The sequence below is a fragment of the Lutjanus erythropterus genome, chromosome 18, assembly GCF_056507025.1.
Source record: "Lutjanus erythropterus isolate fLutEry1 chromosome 18, fLutEry1.hap2, whole genome shotgun sequence".
Classification (NCBI taxonomy): domain Eukaryota; kingdom Metazoa; phylum Chordata; class Actinopteri; order Lutjaniformes; family Lutjanidae; genus Lutjanus; species Lutjanus erythropterus.
This window is the reverse complement of record NC_139334.1, coordinates 6389929-6408663: the sequence shown is the minus strand read 5'-3', so window position 1 is coordinate 6408663 and position 18735 is coordinate 6389929. Positions and strand designations below refer to the sequence as shown.

Sequence of the window (18735 nt, the reverse complement as noted above, 5' to 3'; positions counted from 1 at the left end):
ATTTGGGGATGTGTGGCACGGCTGATTGTTCCATCTTTGCTTCTGGCTGGGTTGCTGATGGTGGAGCGGCCCTGCCCAGTAAAACTGCCTCTCGCTCTCGCAGATCACTCAGTACAGTACATGTATATGCAGTGCAGCACTGGGAAGATGTGATTCGTGACTGCTGCTATGACTTGTTCCTAACACGTGAACTATGCTATGTACAGATCAATGTTTTGATTAGAGATGCACCGACTTTGAAATTGTGGGCTAGCAACAATGTTTAAAATAACAATTTGGCTAATAGCTGATGCTTATTGCTCTCTTACATCGTAGCAGAGTTGTGTCCAGCCAGTGGCTTTTTTTCTGAAACAGTAGCTGTTTATGCTAGTTACTGCTGTCCGAGTGCAAAGTTCCAAGCTAATTAGCTAGCTAATCTACATCAATCATTAGCTAGCTAGTTAGCATTTTGCTAACATTAGCTGACTGAAGATATGACCCTATATGTTGCTTTTACAAGAGAAGGACAAAGCTGCATTATTTTTTGCCTACTGTGCTGTGATTGGCTGCTGCTTCTGTGCTCTGATTGGCTGTGAGCAAGAGAGTGGATATCGGCAGTTTGAAGAAATTTAACACAGGTCTCTCGCCCAGGAGACTGAGCTTTGTGTTCTGCATGGAGCTAAATTTATTTTTCTTTTTTTTTTTACTTAATTGGCTCATTGTTTGATTTCTTTTTTTAATGATTATTTTAAGTTTTCATTTACAGTTTGGTGAGGTTTCCAAACTAATCTCACTCTAGTTTAGGGGGTCTGGGTTTGCATAAAAAGTATAAAAATTTCAGTCCGCAAAGACAATATCAGCCAATACTGATGTAAAATGTGATTATACTGTGACTTTTAGATTTTATCACAGGCAGAGACTAACTATAACTTGCTACATTTCTGTTTTGTTTTGTCCAACCTGGCAATATGTTTTGTTCCTTAATGAAAACCAACCAGCTATGAGGAGCGGGCACTCTACCTGGAGGCCATCGTTCAGAACCACAGAGAGGTCATGACCTTCGAGGACTTTGCCTCACAGGTCTTCTCTCCCTCTCCTGGCTATCCAATCAGTGGGACAGGTGAGAAATCAGCCACTCTACACCTCTGTCCTGCTTCATTGTCTTTCCACTCCATCTCTTTATGCCCCTTTTCATTTTGTATTCTTTCCCTCTTCTTCATCGTCTCCTTTCTTGGCTCTTTTCCCGTATCAGTCTCTCCTCCTCCTCCACACCTGTTTGCCCCCATCACCTCCTCCACCTCCCTCATTCTCTCTGCTCTTCTTCCACGCCCACGCTCACTGATGAATATCAAACAACAGGGCCTGGCTCTTCACGCCATCCGACTGACTTCAAACACTCTGCTTTCTCCACTTCCTCAAGCCCCACTCACGCTACTTTGTTCATCTCTTCTTGTTTCAAACTGCATCTTTCCGTGCAATTACTTTCCTATGAATATAAGCAGCCTTGTTAAATAGCAGTTGCAGACGGCGTGTTTGCATGTGTGTGTGTGTGCGCGTGCGTCCTCATGAGCTCATTCACCAACACTTAAGAGATCCGACCGACAAACAGCAGCTCGCGGATGTCAGTACAGCACTCTTATCAGTCCATGATGAATAGAATGGAAAACGTGTCTTATCTTGTTCTTCATACTTGTAGCAGCTCTGATCGATCTGCAACAGCACTGAAATCAATACAGGATTGCACTTTTCCACTCTATTGGATCCCGACACACGTTCTGTTTTGACAAGGAAAGCACTCCACAATAGCACACCATCTTGTCATTTTCACATCTGTCAGTGCTCATAAGTTTTAAGGGCGGTCTAAAGAGTATGTAATATTTTTATCCTGTATGCTGGCATGTGAGAATTAAATGTCTGAATTTTCTAGACAGTGTGCCTCCTTGAGTGTTTGTGTGTAGGACTTCACATTGTCAGACAGCAGGTGTGATATTCAGGCTGTTGAAGGCAGGCAAGAGGTGGTTAGCCACATTACCATACTGTTTGCCCATCTATCCTTCAGAGGTGTTAATTCTCCCTGGACTGACCTCTACTCACCTCCTCAGCACCAAGCCAGCTTAAAGGGAAAGAACAAGGAAAACATAGATACAGATAAAGACGAATAGGCTGGATAGAGAGAGGTTAGAGAGGTTAGCCAGGCCTGAGAATAATGTTTCACAGCATGGAACGTATGCTGTGGCTAATGTGAGAGGCCATAACATAATGAAGTCTGTAAGGCTGTTGTGTCGCCCTCACTGCTGCGGAAACTCACTCTGAACAGCAATTTGTATTTCTCCGGAATCTATGCGTGTAAACAGATTAATGTAAGGGTGTGTGTTTCCGTGTGTTCATATTTTATTCAGGACTCCCTCACTCCAAACACTAGTGTATCACAGTCACTTTCTTGTAGAGTTGTTCCAGTACCAATACCAGTAGCAGAAATGCCTTTCATACGACCTAAAACGCTGAATCGGTTAACAGCGAATATCCAAGTCATTGATCCGTTATCACATAATGTTATTAGCCCCCAAATTTTATTTCTCTGTAGTGTCCCATGTGCCAAAAATTTCAACCTGAGCCAGGCCATACAACAACATACAGGGTTAGTAGTTTACAGGTGTTTTTTTGTTTTTTTGTTTTTTTTGCACTGGCCTCAGATTGGTAGTATTCGCCGATACATTAAGTTCAGGAACCAGAATTGGTATTGTGAAGGAAAACGATGGTATCATAACATAACAAATAAGCAAATGACATTTGCTCTGCGATGTTGCGGTCTTTTATAGAAGAGGGCTTAAATACTTCCAGTTTCATGGGTTCAAACCCACAGAGCTGTATTTTAATTCTTGTAGGATTTTCAAAGTTCAATTTATATTTAACAGTTTTAGCAAAATAAGTATGAAATGATACAGAATCTTATATAAATTTACTTTATGTTATGGTGGAGCCATGGAAATGTGGTATCTTGGGTTTGTATAAGCGTCATAGAGCTTCAACGAAGTGCTTAGATAGAAAGCAGACATAGAATATAGGCTAGTGTGAAATAAGTTTTTTTCATTAATGTAAAGAAATCTTACAAAATTAAAAAAAAATCAAGAATTGAGTGGCATCTAGCAGTGACACCTCCTCTCACTCTCCCCTTTAAATTGTGCAGGAAAAACCACAGTGGCCATGACTTGCAGAAAACATGAAAGGGCATATCTAAAGTTTGGTTGGTCCATTCTGGGCTACTGTAGAAACGTGGTGATTCAACATGATGGCTTGCATGGAAGAAGCTCTGTGCCCTCTGTAGATCTAAACAGCTCCTTTTAATTAAGACATGGCTTCTCAAAGTGCAGACATTTTTTGTGGCCCCCAAAAGTGACATTAAATGCATGCATCATATTTTAATAATTCTATTTGAATACTTTCATTTTCAGCCAATAAATCCCTGGAAATCTTACCTGAGGTGTTCTTAAGATAACACACATATCAGGTGCGACCACTAGGGCTGCAACTAATAATTATTTTTATTTATTTTATTTATTAATCTGACAGTTTTTTGTTGATCAATCTTTTAGTCTAAAAAATGTCAAGAAAATAGTGAAAAATGTCAAAGAATGTTGCATATGAATTGAAAAACCATAGTCATGATGTGCGTATGTAATGCTTTAAGCCACATATATAATGCATCTAAGTTTATCATTGTACTCTGTCATGCCTGATCATCTGTGTCCCATTAAGCACATATCTTCAATGTAGCAGTGATGGCTGGCTGACACTGCTGCTCATTCCCACCTCTCTGAAATGTACTACTGCCCTCCCATGCCTTTTGTGTGTGAGTGTGAGAGTGTATGTGTTTGTGAGTTTGTCCATCCATATGTCTGTCCGTTCCATCCTGCTCTGGCTCCCATTGCTGCCACTAACATGTCATCCATGCTCCATGACAGCGTGCAGGCGTTGGCCGGGGATGGTTTGGGACATGGAGTACCCCTGGGCCAAACTGGACTGTAAGACTCTGCCTGCTTCCTCCACACTAGGCATGACGCCCAGCCCCAGCCCACCAACTTCCACCCATCCATTCGTTCATTTAGGTCACAGTGAACCCAACCACCATCAGCAAATAACTGGAGGTTGCGCTTGATTTAGCTCTTTTGTAAAAGTAGAAAGCAGGTCTGACAGATTCTGCATGCTGATGGCTAAATGAAGCACTCCTGCAGTGTTTCACCAGTGTTGTTGTGAGGCATTTAACCCTTTGCAGTCTTCTGTTCATCACCCATCTCTTAACCTGTTTGGCTTGTCAGCATTCTCCACAGTCTTGTCCTCCATGATCCTGAATGCAACATCGACCTCATCCAGCTAGTCATGGCTTCTTGCATGAGCTAGTCCATCTGTCATACAGACTCCATCCACAGTGCACTTGCTGTGTTACACCTGCACTGCTTTGCTCACTTTTTATTATTTTGCTCTTTTCTGTTCATCCTCTAAACTTTTTTGAAAATGAGTAACTGCACACGAGAAGGCAATTCTTGTCTCAAGTGGATAAAAACTTAAAAGCTCCCATGACTCTCTGAGGTGCCCCAGCATCTTGTACTTTTCTCACCCTGTAACCCTGTCTGGTAGTAACACTGATTGTAAATGTTTCTCAGCCTGCTGTTGCCATGTAAACTGTCCATTATCAGTGTTTTTGGATTTCAAAAATTGTAGTTTTGAAATCTGTGAATTGGACAGATTTATCAGGCACCATCAGACATTATGGTCTTAAATGGAAAAATCTGCACTTTTCATGTGGATGTCCAGTCAGTGCTGATGGTAAATGTAGTCAGGTGAAGTGGTAAATTCCTCAGTGCATGCAAAAAAACTGAACAAAGGGGAGCACAAGAAAGAAAAACATGCACATAAAAGAATATAAAAAGAGAAACAAACATACATTTTTAATCTAGACAGTATAAAAATAAAATAGAAGATAAAAATGTTTATAAATTGTTTAACTCATTACAAGCTGTAACAGTTTTAATTATTTTTGAGTGTCAAATTGAACAAATGTATTGCTTGAATTACTTACTGAATAGAGCAAAGAAAGCCTTCCTACCTGTAAATTTACATTTATGGATATGAAATGTCACTATTATAGTAATAAGGTTAATCATGTTAACAATGTAAGTGTCATTCTGGACACCATCTTCAACAACACCAAACTACACATTTTTCCAAACAGGACAAAACCCTCATGATTTTTTTTTTTCTACAATAAAAACACACAGGTTCTCCACAAATGGACAATACCAAAACAAATGCACAACAGATTCTGGACATCCACCACAGAACCTACAGTTCCCATAAACCTCTTTTTAACATGATTTTGAAGTATTATTCTCTGGAGCTCTAGGCTCCACCTCTAAATAGCCTGGGGTCTTGTCAGAGAAGCATTTTTTGTCACCTAAAGCGATGTTTTTGCCAACAAAGTCATACTTACAGGCAAGAGTGGTGATACACAACAACATGGGCATCAGAAATTTGCAAGCAATGCATCCTGGTACATTTAGGCACTGCCAGAACGGCTCCACAAGCAGAACTCTTTCTTGGTCAAGCAGCTCAGAGCAATTTAGCTGACTTTATTTACCATCCACATGAAAAGTACTGAAAGGTTTCTTCAGGAAAATGGCACTTGTTGATTAACTCCTCACCCAAAGCAGTAAACCATGTGTGACTTTTAAACCCTCCAGTGACGACTAACCTCAATGCCACACAAGCTGCCTGAACATCCCTCTTAATCAGCGACGTTTCAGCAGCGTTGTGTTGTGTTCTGCTGCAGTATGGTTTGGTGTGTGTCTTATGTGATGCTCTTACTCTGTTTTTCCCTTTTAGATTAAAAATATCTTTAAAGGTCCAAATACTGTATGTGGCGAAGGTAAGCCCCGAGTCAGACCGGAAGCTTGTTACCGTCCAGCGGACTACCTACCCTTCGCTCGATCACTCATCCTGGCTGTTTTCCCCTCCAACCCACCCCTCTTTTTTCATTCAGTACTAACCACGCTTTATTTACTGAGTGCTCTGACAAAGGGAAGGGGACAGAGAAACCGGGCTGTTTATTTGGGGGGTGTCCTACTGTTTAGGCCAGGCTGGTAATTGAAAGTGATGCACGGCGGGGACAATTAGCACCTGACTAAGTAGCAGCATGAACAATACGGCTACACTTCTGGCCCTCGCTTCTGCATGTGGCGCGCCTTTATCTCTTCCCCCAGCAAACACTTTTCTCTTTTCTTTCTTTCCTTTTTTTTCCTCAATCCCTCCTCCACCCCCCTCATTTCCTCCTGTTGGAGTGTGCCTGTTCGCCTGGGGCAGACTCTGAGACTAACACCTGCCGCACTGGAAGACGTCTTTGTCATCTAAAGCCTTGTTTGAACTGCTGCAGAGGGGACCAATGGGATGGCAGGGTCCATTTAAAGACTTTCTTTGTTTTCTTTCTCTCTCAGTCTCTCCCTTCTTCTTCTTTCCATCTGAAATTAACCTCACCATAAGGCAGATTGGGCTGAGTAAGGAGCGGAAATGCTGGGGTTTATTGACGATAATAATGACACATTAGCCTCTTCTATTTTTTCACTCAGTAACTTACTATGAAAATTAATTCTTACATAAGGCCATACAGTGAAGAACATCATTTAGAAACCGATGCAACCACAGTCATTAAGTGCCACAGTGGGAGTGATGACTGTTTAGTGCAGCATGTTTTAATGGCCGCTAAACGAAAAGGGAAGTCTGTTGAGTGGGTGGTGAACTGTACCACACTATTGTCTGTGCATATTAGCTTTAATAGGTAGTTGCTTTTCTCCTGCCTGTCATACGTCTTTACAGCCCATGCAGCTGGAGTTTAGTTTAGAAAACAAAGTGTTTACTGTAGGAATGAGTAGAAGAATACGGGAATGTTCTATCCAGAAGGCCAGCCCACATTTTTAGCCAAGCCCGTCCCCTTTTTTATATTCAAATGCAGATTTGAGAATGCATGTACAGAACCCCCCCCTTCATCCCCCTTCTACACAATACACATACCCAATGTTTCATCCATAGCCCAGCCCTCTTCTCCCAGCGAGCCGTGGCCCTGGATGCTGCCGGTGTCCACTGTGCTGCTGAGTGTCTGTTACTCCAGCCATCTGCCATTCCTTTTAGCCGCTGCAACTTGAGATGCCTCCGAAAAAATGGCAGGAAATAAAAGGATAGGAAAGAAAATAGGCAACCAGATGCCATCTCGACAAAGCAGAAAAGTTGTTTAAACTCGAGGCATGGGGCAGAGGCGGGTGGGAAGGGTGAGGTTGGAGGGGGGTTCAGTTTGGTCAGGGGCACACTGAGGAAGTCGGGGCGACGCTCACAATACTTGATTGTCCTCACCAGCATTTGATGCCCACCTCCCTGCTTATTACTATTTGCCATCCCGTAATCATGGATGTGAAGTTTTTTGAAAAAGGACAATGTTTGACAATGGGAAGGCTCCGCATGTTCACAACAAGAGCATAATGTGTAATTTTATTTTCATTCAAAGCATTCTGCTGTCACACTGTGAACTGAATACTTTTTTTTCCGTTCGTAGCTACAAAGGTTACCTCTCATTTTTTCTATCTTGTAAGCATCTGTAAAAACTGTATTGGGAGGAAAGGCAGCTTCTCTTTTAGTAGGCATTGCTTATCTACAGCATGTGAAAAAGGCATGCAATTCCTGAAATATTTGATTTGCTTTCTCAAATCTTTACTCTAATGACTGAAAGGGGTAGTTCAGATTGTTTGATGTGGGGTTGTACGTATGTATGTATGAGGTACTTATCCAGACTCAGTGTTTTACTTACAATAGATGGTGGTCCACTGTAGCCCCCAGTTTGGAGAAACAGCAGGAGTACCAATTTAGGAAGCTAAGCAATCTACTGCTGTGGATATGGTCTGCAGCAAAACATATTTAGCCACCTAAATAAATCAATATCAGTTTAATGTTATAACATGTAACATTCCTGCATTAAAGTGTCTAAAAATACTAGACATATGATATATATTTTGAGTTGTGCACTTAGATTATCCCAAATGTGTTCAACAACTTTAGGATAGAGAGAAATTCATATTTATTTCAAGGTCATGGTTTATTTCCTGATAGCATTGCTAGCTAGTTGCTACTTGCTTTAACTTACTTGAAAACAAAGGATATGTCAAAGAGTAAAGGAGGAAGTTGGCGAACATGATTAAACTTAAATACATGTCCTCGTCCATGAACTTGATTTCTGCCTGAATCATGTCAGATAGATTTTCATAAACTTATGGTGATGGTTGTTTAAAAGTGCAGAAAACGTCTCCCATGATCCCACACTCCTTCACAACTTCATCAGTCTACATATTTTATTATTCCCTAGTGGCAGAATTTACATATTATGCATTTACGTATGCGCTACATTTAGATTATCTTCACCATTTTACCTTGCCGTCACACAGCCTTTTCCGACAGGAAACCACCGTTATATAAGGCAAATAGAGCTCCCTGCAAAGCCACCAGGCTCCTTTGGTACAAACTTACTTTGAAGAATACGTGTGATTTATTGGTGTTTTGATTGGTTAGTTAGTTTGTATTATTGTGAGACTAAAGTGTTTTGTTCAGATTCACCAAAGTCACACAATAACACAAAAAACCTAACCAATCAAGGCAGCGGTAGACGGCAACTCCCGTGCTTGCAAGGTAAAATTACTGTTTTTGCCAAAAGAATCTGGTGGCATTGGAGGGAGTGATATTTGGCAATTTTCCATCAGAAAAGGCTCCCCGACAGCAAAGTAAAGCAGTGAATATAATCTACTATAACAACAACTACTGCTACTACTAAACTACTAAACGTACTGATCTTTGCACCTTTTTTAAGTGACTAAAATGCATTTTGCTGCTGACCCTGTCCACAGCAGGACATGACTTAGTTTCCTTCACCTGTAACTCTGTTGCTTCTCTAAACTGGTCTGCGCTGACTGTAGTCTAGATAATACCTCATATAACCCCACCTCAAAAAATGCAAAATATCCCTTTAAAGGGGGAGAACACACTTAAATCCTGACACTTTTTTTCACAGTTTGCACTGTAAGTTTTGTGAATGTTGGTGAAAATCGAACGAACTGGGTGATCTTGGTTGTGGGAGCAGCCACGTGCATGACAAAGCATGCTGGGATCAACAGCAATCACACAAAGCCCAATGAGCCCCTGCCATGTCTGACCAGCTCTGCCTCTGTTTCTGTCTGGATACAAACTCTCCCTCCATCTCCTCTCCTCCTCCAGGCTCCTTCACCGGCAGCGTGACCACCGACGCCGGAAACACCACCACAGGAGTGCCGGACTCCGTCGACCAGGTTTCTCCCACAATGCCCCGTGCCACAAAGAACCGAGTTTCCGGAAAACTCCGCCGATCAGCCAGCGCTATAAGCAAATCCTCCAACTGAGCTCTTCAAACCCCATCCCCTTTTCCTTCCTTCCCTTCTCCGAGTGCAGCCTTTAATCTTTTCTTGAAGAACCTCACACACCCAGCCGTGACTGCAAGAGATTTTTTTTTTCTTTTTTTTTTTGGCGTGTATTGTTTCTCTTTGTTTTTATTTTGTGTCATATTATAAACATGTAACTGGAGCATATTGCAATTTTTAATTTAAGTGGCAATCGTTGATTTTGTTGATACATTTCCATTTGTTGTGGTGTTTAACTGCTTAAAACAAGATGGACATGTGACTAAGCTATTTATGTTCATCCTGGTGGTTTCAGCTTAAGATTCGGCAACGTAGGAAGACTTGACTAAGAAGTCTTAAAGCAACCTGTAATAGAAACATCATTTTTATTCTCACTTTCTAGTGCACATATGACGCACTAGAGGGATAAAAGTTCTTACTATAGTAAGGGAATGGGAGACTGCTTTACCCTGTTTCTATATCTCATCTGTCTCAAAACTTAATGTGACAAAGCACTGAATGACACAGCTGTAAATGGCATCATGCTAATACTGCACAAGAGATTGGTATGCATTTATAAAGGTGTCTTGCCTTTTTTACCTCCTCCTACACCTGCCACAACCTTTCATGTCAAAGATACCACTTCAGTTTGTTGGGACCATCTCCCTAAATGAAAAGGAGAAAAGACTGATACAAGGGGAACACCTCCCCAGATTGATTTGTGCTCACTTCACCGCTACACCGACTTCTACACAGTCCATGTAGCGCGTGCAGTCAGATGCTTTTTAATAGTTTTGAACCCAGAGTGGACAATCAATGACATCTTTCTAACTTGAGCTGAAATTTGTTTGGGTGTTTTCTTTTTTAATCACTCTAATTTTCCTTTTTAAATGAATTCCGATGGATCGTGTCACTATTTGATTTATGCAACTCTGCTGGAATGAGAAAAGACTGCGTTTGTAATTGTCTTCTGATGTCGTTAACATAGGCTCATGTCCGGTAATTGAATAAGTCCCCCTGTCTCTTTCCTCCGCTATCAGTTTCCCCTGTCCTCCTGTGAAGCTACGACATTGACGTTCCAACGTTCCCAACCAATATTTTTCTTTTTTTTCGTGGATTTTTGCACTCACTGTCATTGATTAACATTGAATGTGTCTCTGTTGTTCTTTGGTTGTAAATTGCTTTAAGTTTGTCTCTTTGCTTGATGTACATAGAAAGGACTATTTGATGAATTATTTTGCTGTTGTGTTGTTAATGTATTCATGTTGCTGTTTCGAGGAAATTGCCGCCAGAGCCTCAGGTGAATCTTAACTCCATGCACTGGTGTGTGTGTGTGTGTGTGTGTGTGTGTGTGTGTGTGTGTGTGTGTGTGTGTGTGTGTGTGTGTGTGTGTGTGTGCTGTGTGAGAGAAAGTGACTGTGTGGATGTATGTGCGAGTTTCAGAGGGAGCCTCTCACAGTGCCTGTGTAATGTCTGTCCCCTAAGATGCTGTCCCACACCCACCCTAACTCCCCATAATCACATTTTAGTTTCTCATCTTCATCGTGTGAGACAAACCATGGAAACCCTGCATCACGTCTCCTCGTTAGTGTCTGAAACAAAGTGTTTTCCTCCCTTAAAGGTCGCCATCACTGTGCTTCCCACAACAACAACAACAACAGCAACAGATGGAATCGGAATCACAAGGTTCTCTGTTTAGTCTTTATTATAGGTGGTGTGCTGCTCTGTCTTTATCTGAATGGAATCAAGTGGCACCGGCTCCTCCTCCTCCTCCTTCCCATGATCCTCTCCCCATGTCGCCTCCTGAGGCCACAGGAGAGGTTGGTGGTTGGTGGTTGGGGGGTGGTGGGGGGGTTTAGGTGGGATGCCAGAGCTGAACTCTAACTGCCCTCCTAGCAACAGCCAGGCCGGCGCTCTTACTTCTTCTCCAACCTGGCCCTGCTCAGGTTGTCATGGTAGCCAGGTGTTCCCCACACACACACATTAATACACTCACACCCTCTGAGGGCTCCACCCAAGCTGCAACACTATCCCCATCTGTTGCGCTACTACTATGCCTTACTTTCCCCCCATGCTCTCCTGTCATTTTTTTGACTCTTGCCTCCTCCTCCTCCTCCTTTTGTTTGTTCATTCCCCGGAGCAGAAAATGGGGAATCCAAACAGCAGGAGGACTGACAGATCTGTTTTTGTGCTTTTTTTTGAAGAATGTATAGATATATAGGCCTGGATCACATCTATGGTTTTTATTTCCCCCGCAAAGCCACTTGAAGGAACCACCCAGGATGCTGATCTAAAGATTGTAGGCTATAGATGATGTCTGTTGAAGGGGTCTGTGCTCCCCCTTTGGTGGCTTATAGTTGCTGGAGATGTTAGTTTGGACCAAGATAAGGATTGTGTGTCTTATATACGTGAAGAAAAAATGAGCTAGTGTTTAGTCCTAGTATGTTTTTGCTTTTCTTCTCGTTTTAGAAAATCCTTGTACATTGTGTCAAATTTGAGGGCTTTGCTGTCCTCTGAATATAAATATATTAATGCCTGTAATATAATCTTTGTATAAGAAAAAGAGGAAAAAAAGCTTGAAGATTTCATCATTACTTGTCAACATATCAAACTGTTTTTAACGACCGAAGTCCTGCTATCTTTATTAGAAATGTGAAAATTGAAACATTTCATTAAATCAATTTGAAATTCTATGTTTTTTTGTTGTTTTTCTCTCAGCTAATTGTGTAACCTCAGATTTTGTGGAGCAGTGGGTGTGGGTTTTATCTGCTGACATGATGGTGCTGTTACCATGGGCTTTCTGACCCTGGCCCTGCAGTGCTAGCAGCAGCAGCAGCAGCAGCAGCAGGGGTAACCTGACCCTCCTCCCATCTGTCTCCCCTGCTGCTCAGCCTCGCTTATGGCGAGGCCAGCATAATGGAACCTCACCAGGAGGTACAGGTGCAATGGTCGCAGCACCTACGGGTGCCCTGCCTCGCCTGGGTCACATAAAGACGCAAGAGAAGCACTTGACTGTAATTGGATCCCTAAAACTGTGTGCGGTGAGAAAGGGTGAGAAAGAAGCCTAATGTTACCTCATTTTCACCCAACTCAGTGCTGTCATCATCAACTGTGAGGTAGTTTACAACAGAACAGGCAGGTGCTGGGTGTCCCATCCCCTCCGAGCCTGCCATTCTCCATGATTACTACCATATTGTATTATTTCATGTGTTCCTCTGCTGCCTGTAGTCTATGTTCACACGGAAAAAGATCTCTCTGTCTTGATATATTGTCACTGAGGCTTTATGGGGTGTTGGCACTCATTTTAAAAAGTTTGGATTATTCTTCTTTGACTTGGACAGGTGCAGATATTAATGAGCCGGAACAACAACAACAGGAGACATAGGAGCTGAAGTCAGTTTGTTTAAAGTTAACTTAAATAATGTTACACCAAATGTTTAAACAACTTTGCATTTGAGAAAGATTAACCTCTCAATGTAAGCTTTGTCCTTGTCTGTCTTTTACCAGGTCCTGACAGCACTCAAATGTGTTTTTGTTTGTTTCAAATTGGGTAAGCAAGCATTTCTTTATTGATTAAACTATTTAATTTCAGTTCACATCATTAAACTTAGATTCACTAAGGTGAGATTAGTTTTTAATTGTACAGTAGAACTCTGCTTAATTTTAAATCTGGATACTCTTTTTAAACCTAGTTTTGCTAAACTTTTGATTACCATTAATCTTAGATAAAATTAATCATTGTTGGTGCAACCCAGTCTATGTGTCTATAAGTCTGAGGTGATACTGTTGGAGGCTGCCTGCTAAATTACAGCTAACTTAATGCTTTACAGGTCCTGGGGTCAAATATGAAGCCAACTGAGCTCCTGATGTGTCTTAAATCAACATAAAACCAACACAAATCGAGCTGCATGAGTCGTCCAAAGCAGACAGATGTTTTACTGCTGCAGAGGTGAGCTGTGATCCACCACCTCTTTGTCCTTCTGTCATGTCCTGACATGGTATTAAGGAGGGAATTTATGATTAGGCCCTAAGTGCTTCTCTATGGCAGCGAAACGGCGTCTATTGAGCCACTGCAGCGATGATTTACTGCGGATCAGTCTGATAAACGGGGAATCGAAGGCAAAGGTTTGGCCAAAGGGGACTTCTAGGGTTTCTTTTTCCTGGTGAGGACGACTAAATAGATTCGCGCTATTTCGGCCTGTGACTCGGTGTGAGAGAAAGATGATGGTACCAAGAAGAAACGAGTACTGTCATTGTCAAAAGTTTTGGGGTGGAGGCCCGCGGACCACACTTTGGGAAGCAGTTTTAAAAGCACCTAATCGGCCGTAAATCAGAATTAAATCTGCACTTTCTCCTTTGTGAAGTCTCCGTGTTATACACAGAAATTGTAACTGTTTTATTTTATTACATATGGTCCTAAATTCACTCAAAACTTAAATCTATAAACTCATGCATGAAGTGAGGTGCTTTTTTTTTTTGTTAAAGTAGGCTATAAAGGTAATATTGATAGAGTTCTTAATATTATCATTGTGATCATTATTATAATTATTAGCCCAGTCTAATTGTTTCAATTTGTGTCCTGAAAATAAGACCACAAATCAGAGGCCTTTTCAACATCTCAAAGTTATTAAAATTATAACTTATTTATAATTAAATATTTTCTACATTCATGTCATCTTGGCATGATTATATTAAAAACAATTCATCAGCCAAGAACTTGACTAAAATGAGGAAATTACAATACACATCATGGATAAAGACTAAGATCAACAAGCGAGTTATTTCAAAACTTATGTCAGTAATATAAAACTCCCTCAAGAAATGTGGGGATTTTTCGTTATGAAATAAAGTTTGTTAAAGCCGAGTTCTTCAAAATGGAAAAGTGAAACCAGCTGGAGACATCATATCATTTTGAAAATATTTTATTTCGATAGACAACAACGATATACACATACAATCAAAGCGCTATAAAAGCCAACATTTAAGAAAAATAACTTGTCCTTAAAAAAGATTGCATCTAAGGTAAGAGCTTTACGTTTTTTCTTTTTCTTTTTTACAAGAAGAGCTGTGGAGATTGAAGATTAAAACCCGACCCACGACAAAGATCACAACTCATACTGTAAAGTTGACACAAAAATAAAATAAACAAACAAACAAAACAAAATAAAACAAAAAACATTTTGGCTATACGACATGTAAACTGCCAGAACGATTCACAGGAAAAAATCACAACAAACACAACAATAAGTTACATTAAAATAATTAGAATAAATAAATAAATAAACATATGATGAAAAATATTGCAACAATCTTTCAATAATAATAATAATAATAATAAAATATGTGCCAGCATTCAAAATTAAAACAGTCTATGTTGACTTCTTTTTAAGGCAGTTATACAGCGGGATTTGGATGTGTATGTATGCAGGCTATGTCGGACTAGGCTTATTTGTATACTAAAGGCATTTGTGGTTCTACTAAACAGGGAATGCTTCACTCACTCGCTTTTTTCCCACCAATACAAAGTTGATGATAAGTTCTGTCATTCACAAACTAGCGTAAAGCTACAGTGATAGAGAGCAATCACGGTCGGTGAATTGAAAAAGGCTCTGATGGGGGGAAAATGATTTCTGAGAATCTTTAAGACATTTCTTAGGTCTAGAAGCTATCATTGAACACGTGTGCTGATCCTAGAAAAATACCCTTTAACAGTCAAACTAACGCTTTGTATTCTTTTTTTTCTTCTTGATAAACTAATTTGAGAAAGAAAATCTCAAAATAGGCCTATATGTTGTTCAAATATAGAGAGAAGCATTCAACAATCACTGATTGGCATGGAAAAGACACCTCATTAAACACCACTTAAACATCAAACCGCCCTGCCTTTCATTGGCCTAAAGTTATGGCAGTGAAACTCTTTAATTTTTTTAGCCACTTCTTTTTTGTTTCTCTTTTTTTTTTTATTTCTCCTTCATGAAAGGCACGAGTTTTGTCTTTAACAGGCGGGGCGCACGGGCATTTGGAGCAGGATCACCTGCCTGTTCTCCGAGGGGTGGCACTTGTTTATGTGCCTGGTGAGCCCCGGCGAGCTGTAGAGGGTGGCGGGGCAGTATTTGCACGGATAAATCTGGGAGGAGTGCATGAGGCGCAGGTGTCTTTCCTGGCCGGCCCTGCTGGTGAAACTCTCCCCGCACACCGGGCACAGCAGGCAGTCCACCGGGCTCAGATTGAGAGGGCTTTGGTTTGAGGCTTCCTCTGAGGATGATGATGAGGATGATGCTGAGGAGGAGACCGGAGGCTGCTCTGCCACCGCGCGATCGCTGCTTTGAAACTCCTCCAGCACTTTCTTTTGCAAGGCCTGGTGTCCCATGATGTGTTTTCTTAGGTATGCCTGTCGCTTGAACCTCTTCCCGCAGAACTGGCAGTCATACGAGCCATCTTCAGAGCCCGACTCGGACAGACCTGGGCTCGGGGTGTCCCTGTCACTCATGTCTTTGGCTTCGTCGGAGACTGACTTGACACCCAGGGGTGGCATTTTGGCCATTTCAGGTTTGATGCTGCCCGGCGCGGGGGACATCGCCGATGCCCCGGTGGTTCGGGGTTTGTGCCAGCGGCGGTGAGAAGCGAGGTTGGCCGGGCAGCTGAACATCTTATCGCACTCTGGACACCGGTACTCGACCCTGACGATGCGGGAGCACTTGTGCTGAGCCAGAGAGAAGGGATCCGCGTACGCCTCCTTGCACAGCTGGCACACAAACTCCCCTAACGGCTTGTTTCCTCCGGAGGACTGCGCCCTCGGCTTCATCTCCACCGGCCCCTCTTTGATTTTGAGACCGAGCACTGGAGAAGTCGTCACCTCGTCTTCGAAGTTGAGTTTTCTAATGGCTTTGGGTTTCTTGGAGGCGGGTTTGGGTTTGCGCTCTGCGCCGTCACCTGCGGGTCTTTTGGTTCCGACCCGGTTGCTCGGTGCAGGGAGGCTGCTGCTGCTGCTGCTGGTGGAGGAGGTGGTGGTGCCGCTGCGGCTGCTGTTGCTGGTGCCGATTTTCAAGTCGACCGGAGCGTAAAGGAGATGGTCCAGGCCGGAGAGGGAGGCAGGTGTTGGGAATGACTCTGCAGAAATAGGCGAGCCTAGATTGAAACTTCGCTCGAAATATCCCCTGTCGTGCTCCTTGCTGATGGGCCGGGTGGGGCTGTAGAGGGCTTGGCACACCGCCTCCGGGTTGCCGAACTGCGCCGGCTTCTCCAGTCTTGGCACCGGTGCTTCAGCCGCTGAGAAATCCGGTGATGCTGCGGCGCGGTCCGGACTGGACGCAACGCTGGACATCGGCGGGGAGGGCTCCGCCTGACACGGCAAGGCAGCTGGGTGGGTGGGTGGCTCCTGGAGGTCATCTTCATCTGACCGAGTCCTGTAGGAAACATGTGCGGATTTCTTGTTTCTTTTTACCAGGAATCCTTTGGGCATCTTGGCGAGGAACAGCAGAAAGGCACTTCGGGGAGGCGGGTGAAGTCTCGAGTATCCAGGTTTGTTAAAAATATGGCAACACTAGAAGCTTGTGGGACTTTATTTCCCCAGTATATCGATCCTTCTGTTGCTGAAATGTTTTCGTCTCCAAGGCATAGCTCCACTCTTTTTATGCCGGAATGATGCTATTGTTCTCGCCCCCCCTGTTGCAGCTTCCCCGACCAATCGGATGAAACCTGGCTCCCAGTGGATTTGATTGTGGGAGGGCTCAGAGCCTGGGTTTGGTGGATTTCGTTGGAGGATGTGCAGATAGCTTAGCAGATGTACTGGCGGTTTATTACATTAATGTGTGCGCTCAGCCCCTCCCCGACAGAGGCACACGCCGGGACCCTCCTCTTTTTACGGTCTGATGGGCCCCTATACAACTGCACACGTGCCACGGCTTTGTGGCTCTCCTCTGGGGGGCCACGGAGCTGCCAAAAGGAAATGTCCGTCACTGCCACAATCATCACAATTTGGAATTAAGACGGGGATGAGACAAGCTTGGTTAAATACAAAGAAAAAGCTCTGTTTCCTAACATTTCTGATGTGAAAAATCACCTAAAAGACTCATTTATGAGAACAGATTCACCTAATTTCAGGTTGCTTTTTAACCTACACACGGTTTAGAGTTGTTCACAATCTTCTGCGCACCAACTTTACGCACAAGCTTTCCACCAAACCAAATAAGCCAGATTTTATAGCCCTTTATTTTATTATGTCTTAAATAAACATCATAGAGAGAGTGTTTCTTTATTTTAGGGCACGTGTCTGTCTCGGTAGTTTAACTCGACATATAAATCAGACATCTCGCTGCATACATAAGTAATAAGAAGGCCCTCTGGTCTTTGTGCACAATAGCTACGTCTGCCCGTGCTTGGATATCCCTGTCTTTTTTTTTTTTTTTCGTTTGAAAGGCAAATTGACCTCTTAACTGTGAAACGGGACTCACGGCCAATCTGGCCCACAGCTAGACGCGTGCTGGGCGGAATCAGTGCTCCAGACAAAGAAGGCCGCAGCCGAGGCTTGTGCTGTAAAATGCTGCACAGACATCCGCAGCTGAAATGAAGCAGGCATGGAAGAGTTTGTACAAATATGAGCTGTTCTCAAAGTTGCGGTTGTTCACTGATTAAATAAAGTTCAAGATTTGATATTGCATTTAATTTAATCCAGTAGTTATACGTAAATGATTTCTTAAAATAAAACTAATTTTAATTAAAACAGTCAAATAAATCAGCCTACTGTCTGCCTAACAAAGACAACTTTTTATGGTCTGTTTTCTTTTCTATCTCCTCCATGGTTTCTGCACATACCTCATATATTGTGTATTTGTCTTTTTTTCGTTATAATGGGTAAATGTAGTCTGCAGTGCGCCACTTGGCAGAGAGTGCATTCTTTTTCCTTTCAGTCGGCAGACCAGGGAGGAATTAATCTCCATCGTCGTACATTGTTCCCCTCATTTGCATAAAGCTGCAGTATGACCAAGTCAAATAATTACACAATCGGAGCCGAGCCGCAGGCCTGCGCCTTCCTTTCAATAGGCCTCTGTGTCCCTCGTGCCTTCTCACCTGCCTCAAAGCACACCGTTATTTTGGTTAGAGAGAGGGTTAAATGACAGATTTGTTAAAACTAAAATAAAGATATAGAGCTGTTCTAAAGATAGAGATCAGACTAAATGTTTGAACTTTTATTTTGAAGTATTCTCAGATTTTTATTTTTCTTAACTTGTACATCACCCAGTCGTTGCTACGTTTTTTTCTTTAATCTTTTGTTTTTCTGCTTCACTGACTCGCC

At 42.4% G+C, this 18735-nt stretch overlaps 2 protein-coding genes across 9 annotated transcripts in view; one reads left to right on the top strand and one right to left on the bottom strand.

Annotated features, from left to right (window-relative positions):
* Positions 1–10276, top strand: part of ralgapa2 (Ral GTPase activating protein catalytic subunit alpha 2) — a 119145-nt gene extending 108869 nt beyond the window's left edge. For 2 of the 8 annotated variants that reach the window (XM_084743269.1, XM_084743265.1), the window contains 2 exons: positions 978–1099; positions 9283–10276. In XM_084743269.1, coding sequence (XP_084599395.1) covers positions 978–1099; positions 9283–9443 — 283 coding nt within the window. In that variant the 3' untranslated portion in view covers positions 9444–10276. Of the gene's footprint in view, positions 1–977; positions 1100–1231; positions 3110–3941; positions 4002–5859; positions 5903–9282 lie in introns of those variants that run through there. The other 6 variants (XM_084743267.1, XM_084743261.1, XM_084743268.1 and 3 more) reach the window with 5 other exon arrangements.
* Positions 10277–14346: 4070 nt separating this feature from the next.
* On the bottom strand, positions 14347–17185 carry insm1b (insulinoma-associated 1b). Its single transcript, XM_084743154.1, has one exon. It carries the CDS (start codon positions 16900–16902, stop codon positions 15436–15438), a length of 1467 nt encoding a protein of 488 aa, XP_084599280.1. The 5' UTR covers positions 16903–17185; the 3' UTR covers positions 14347–15435.
* Positions 17186–18735: the final 1550 nt, after the last annotated feature.

Bases quoted from the DNA above. Each gene is read 5' to 3' on its own strand.
- insm1b (XM_084743154.1), bottom strand. From the start codon at position 16,902: ATGCCCAAAGGATTCCTGGTAAAAAGAAACAAGAAATCCGCACATGTT.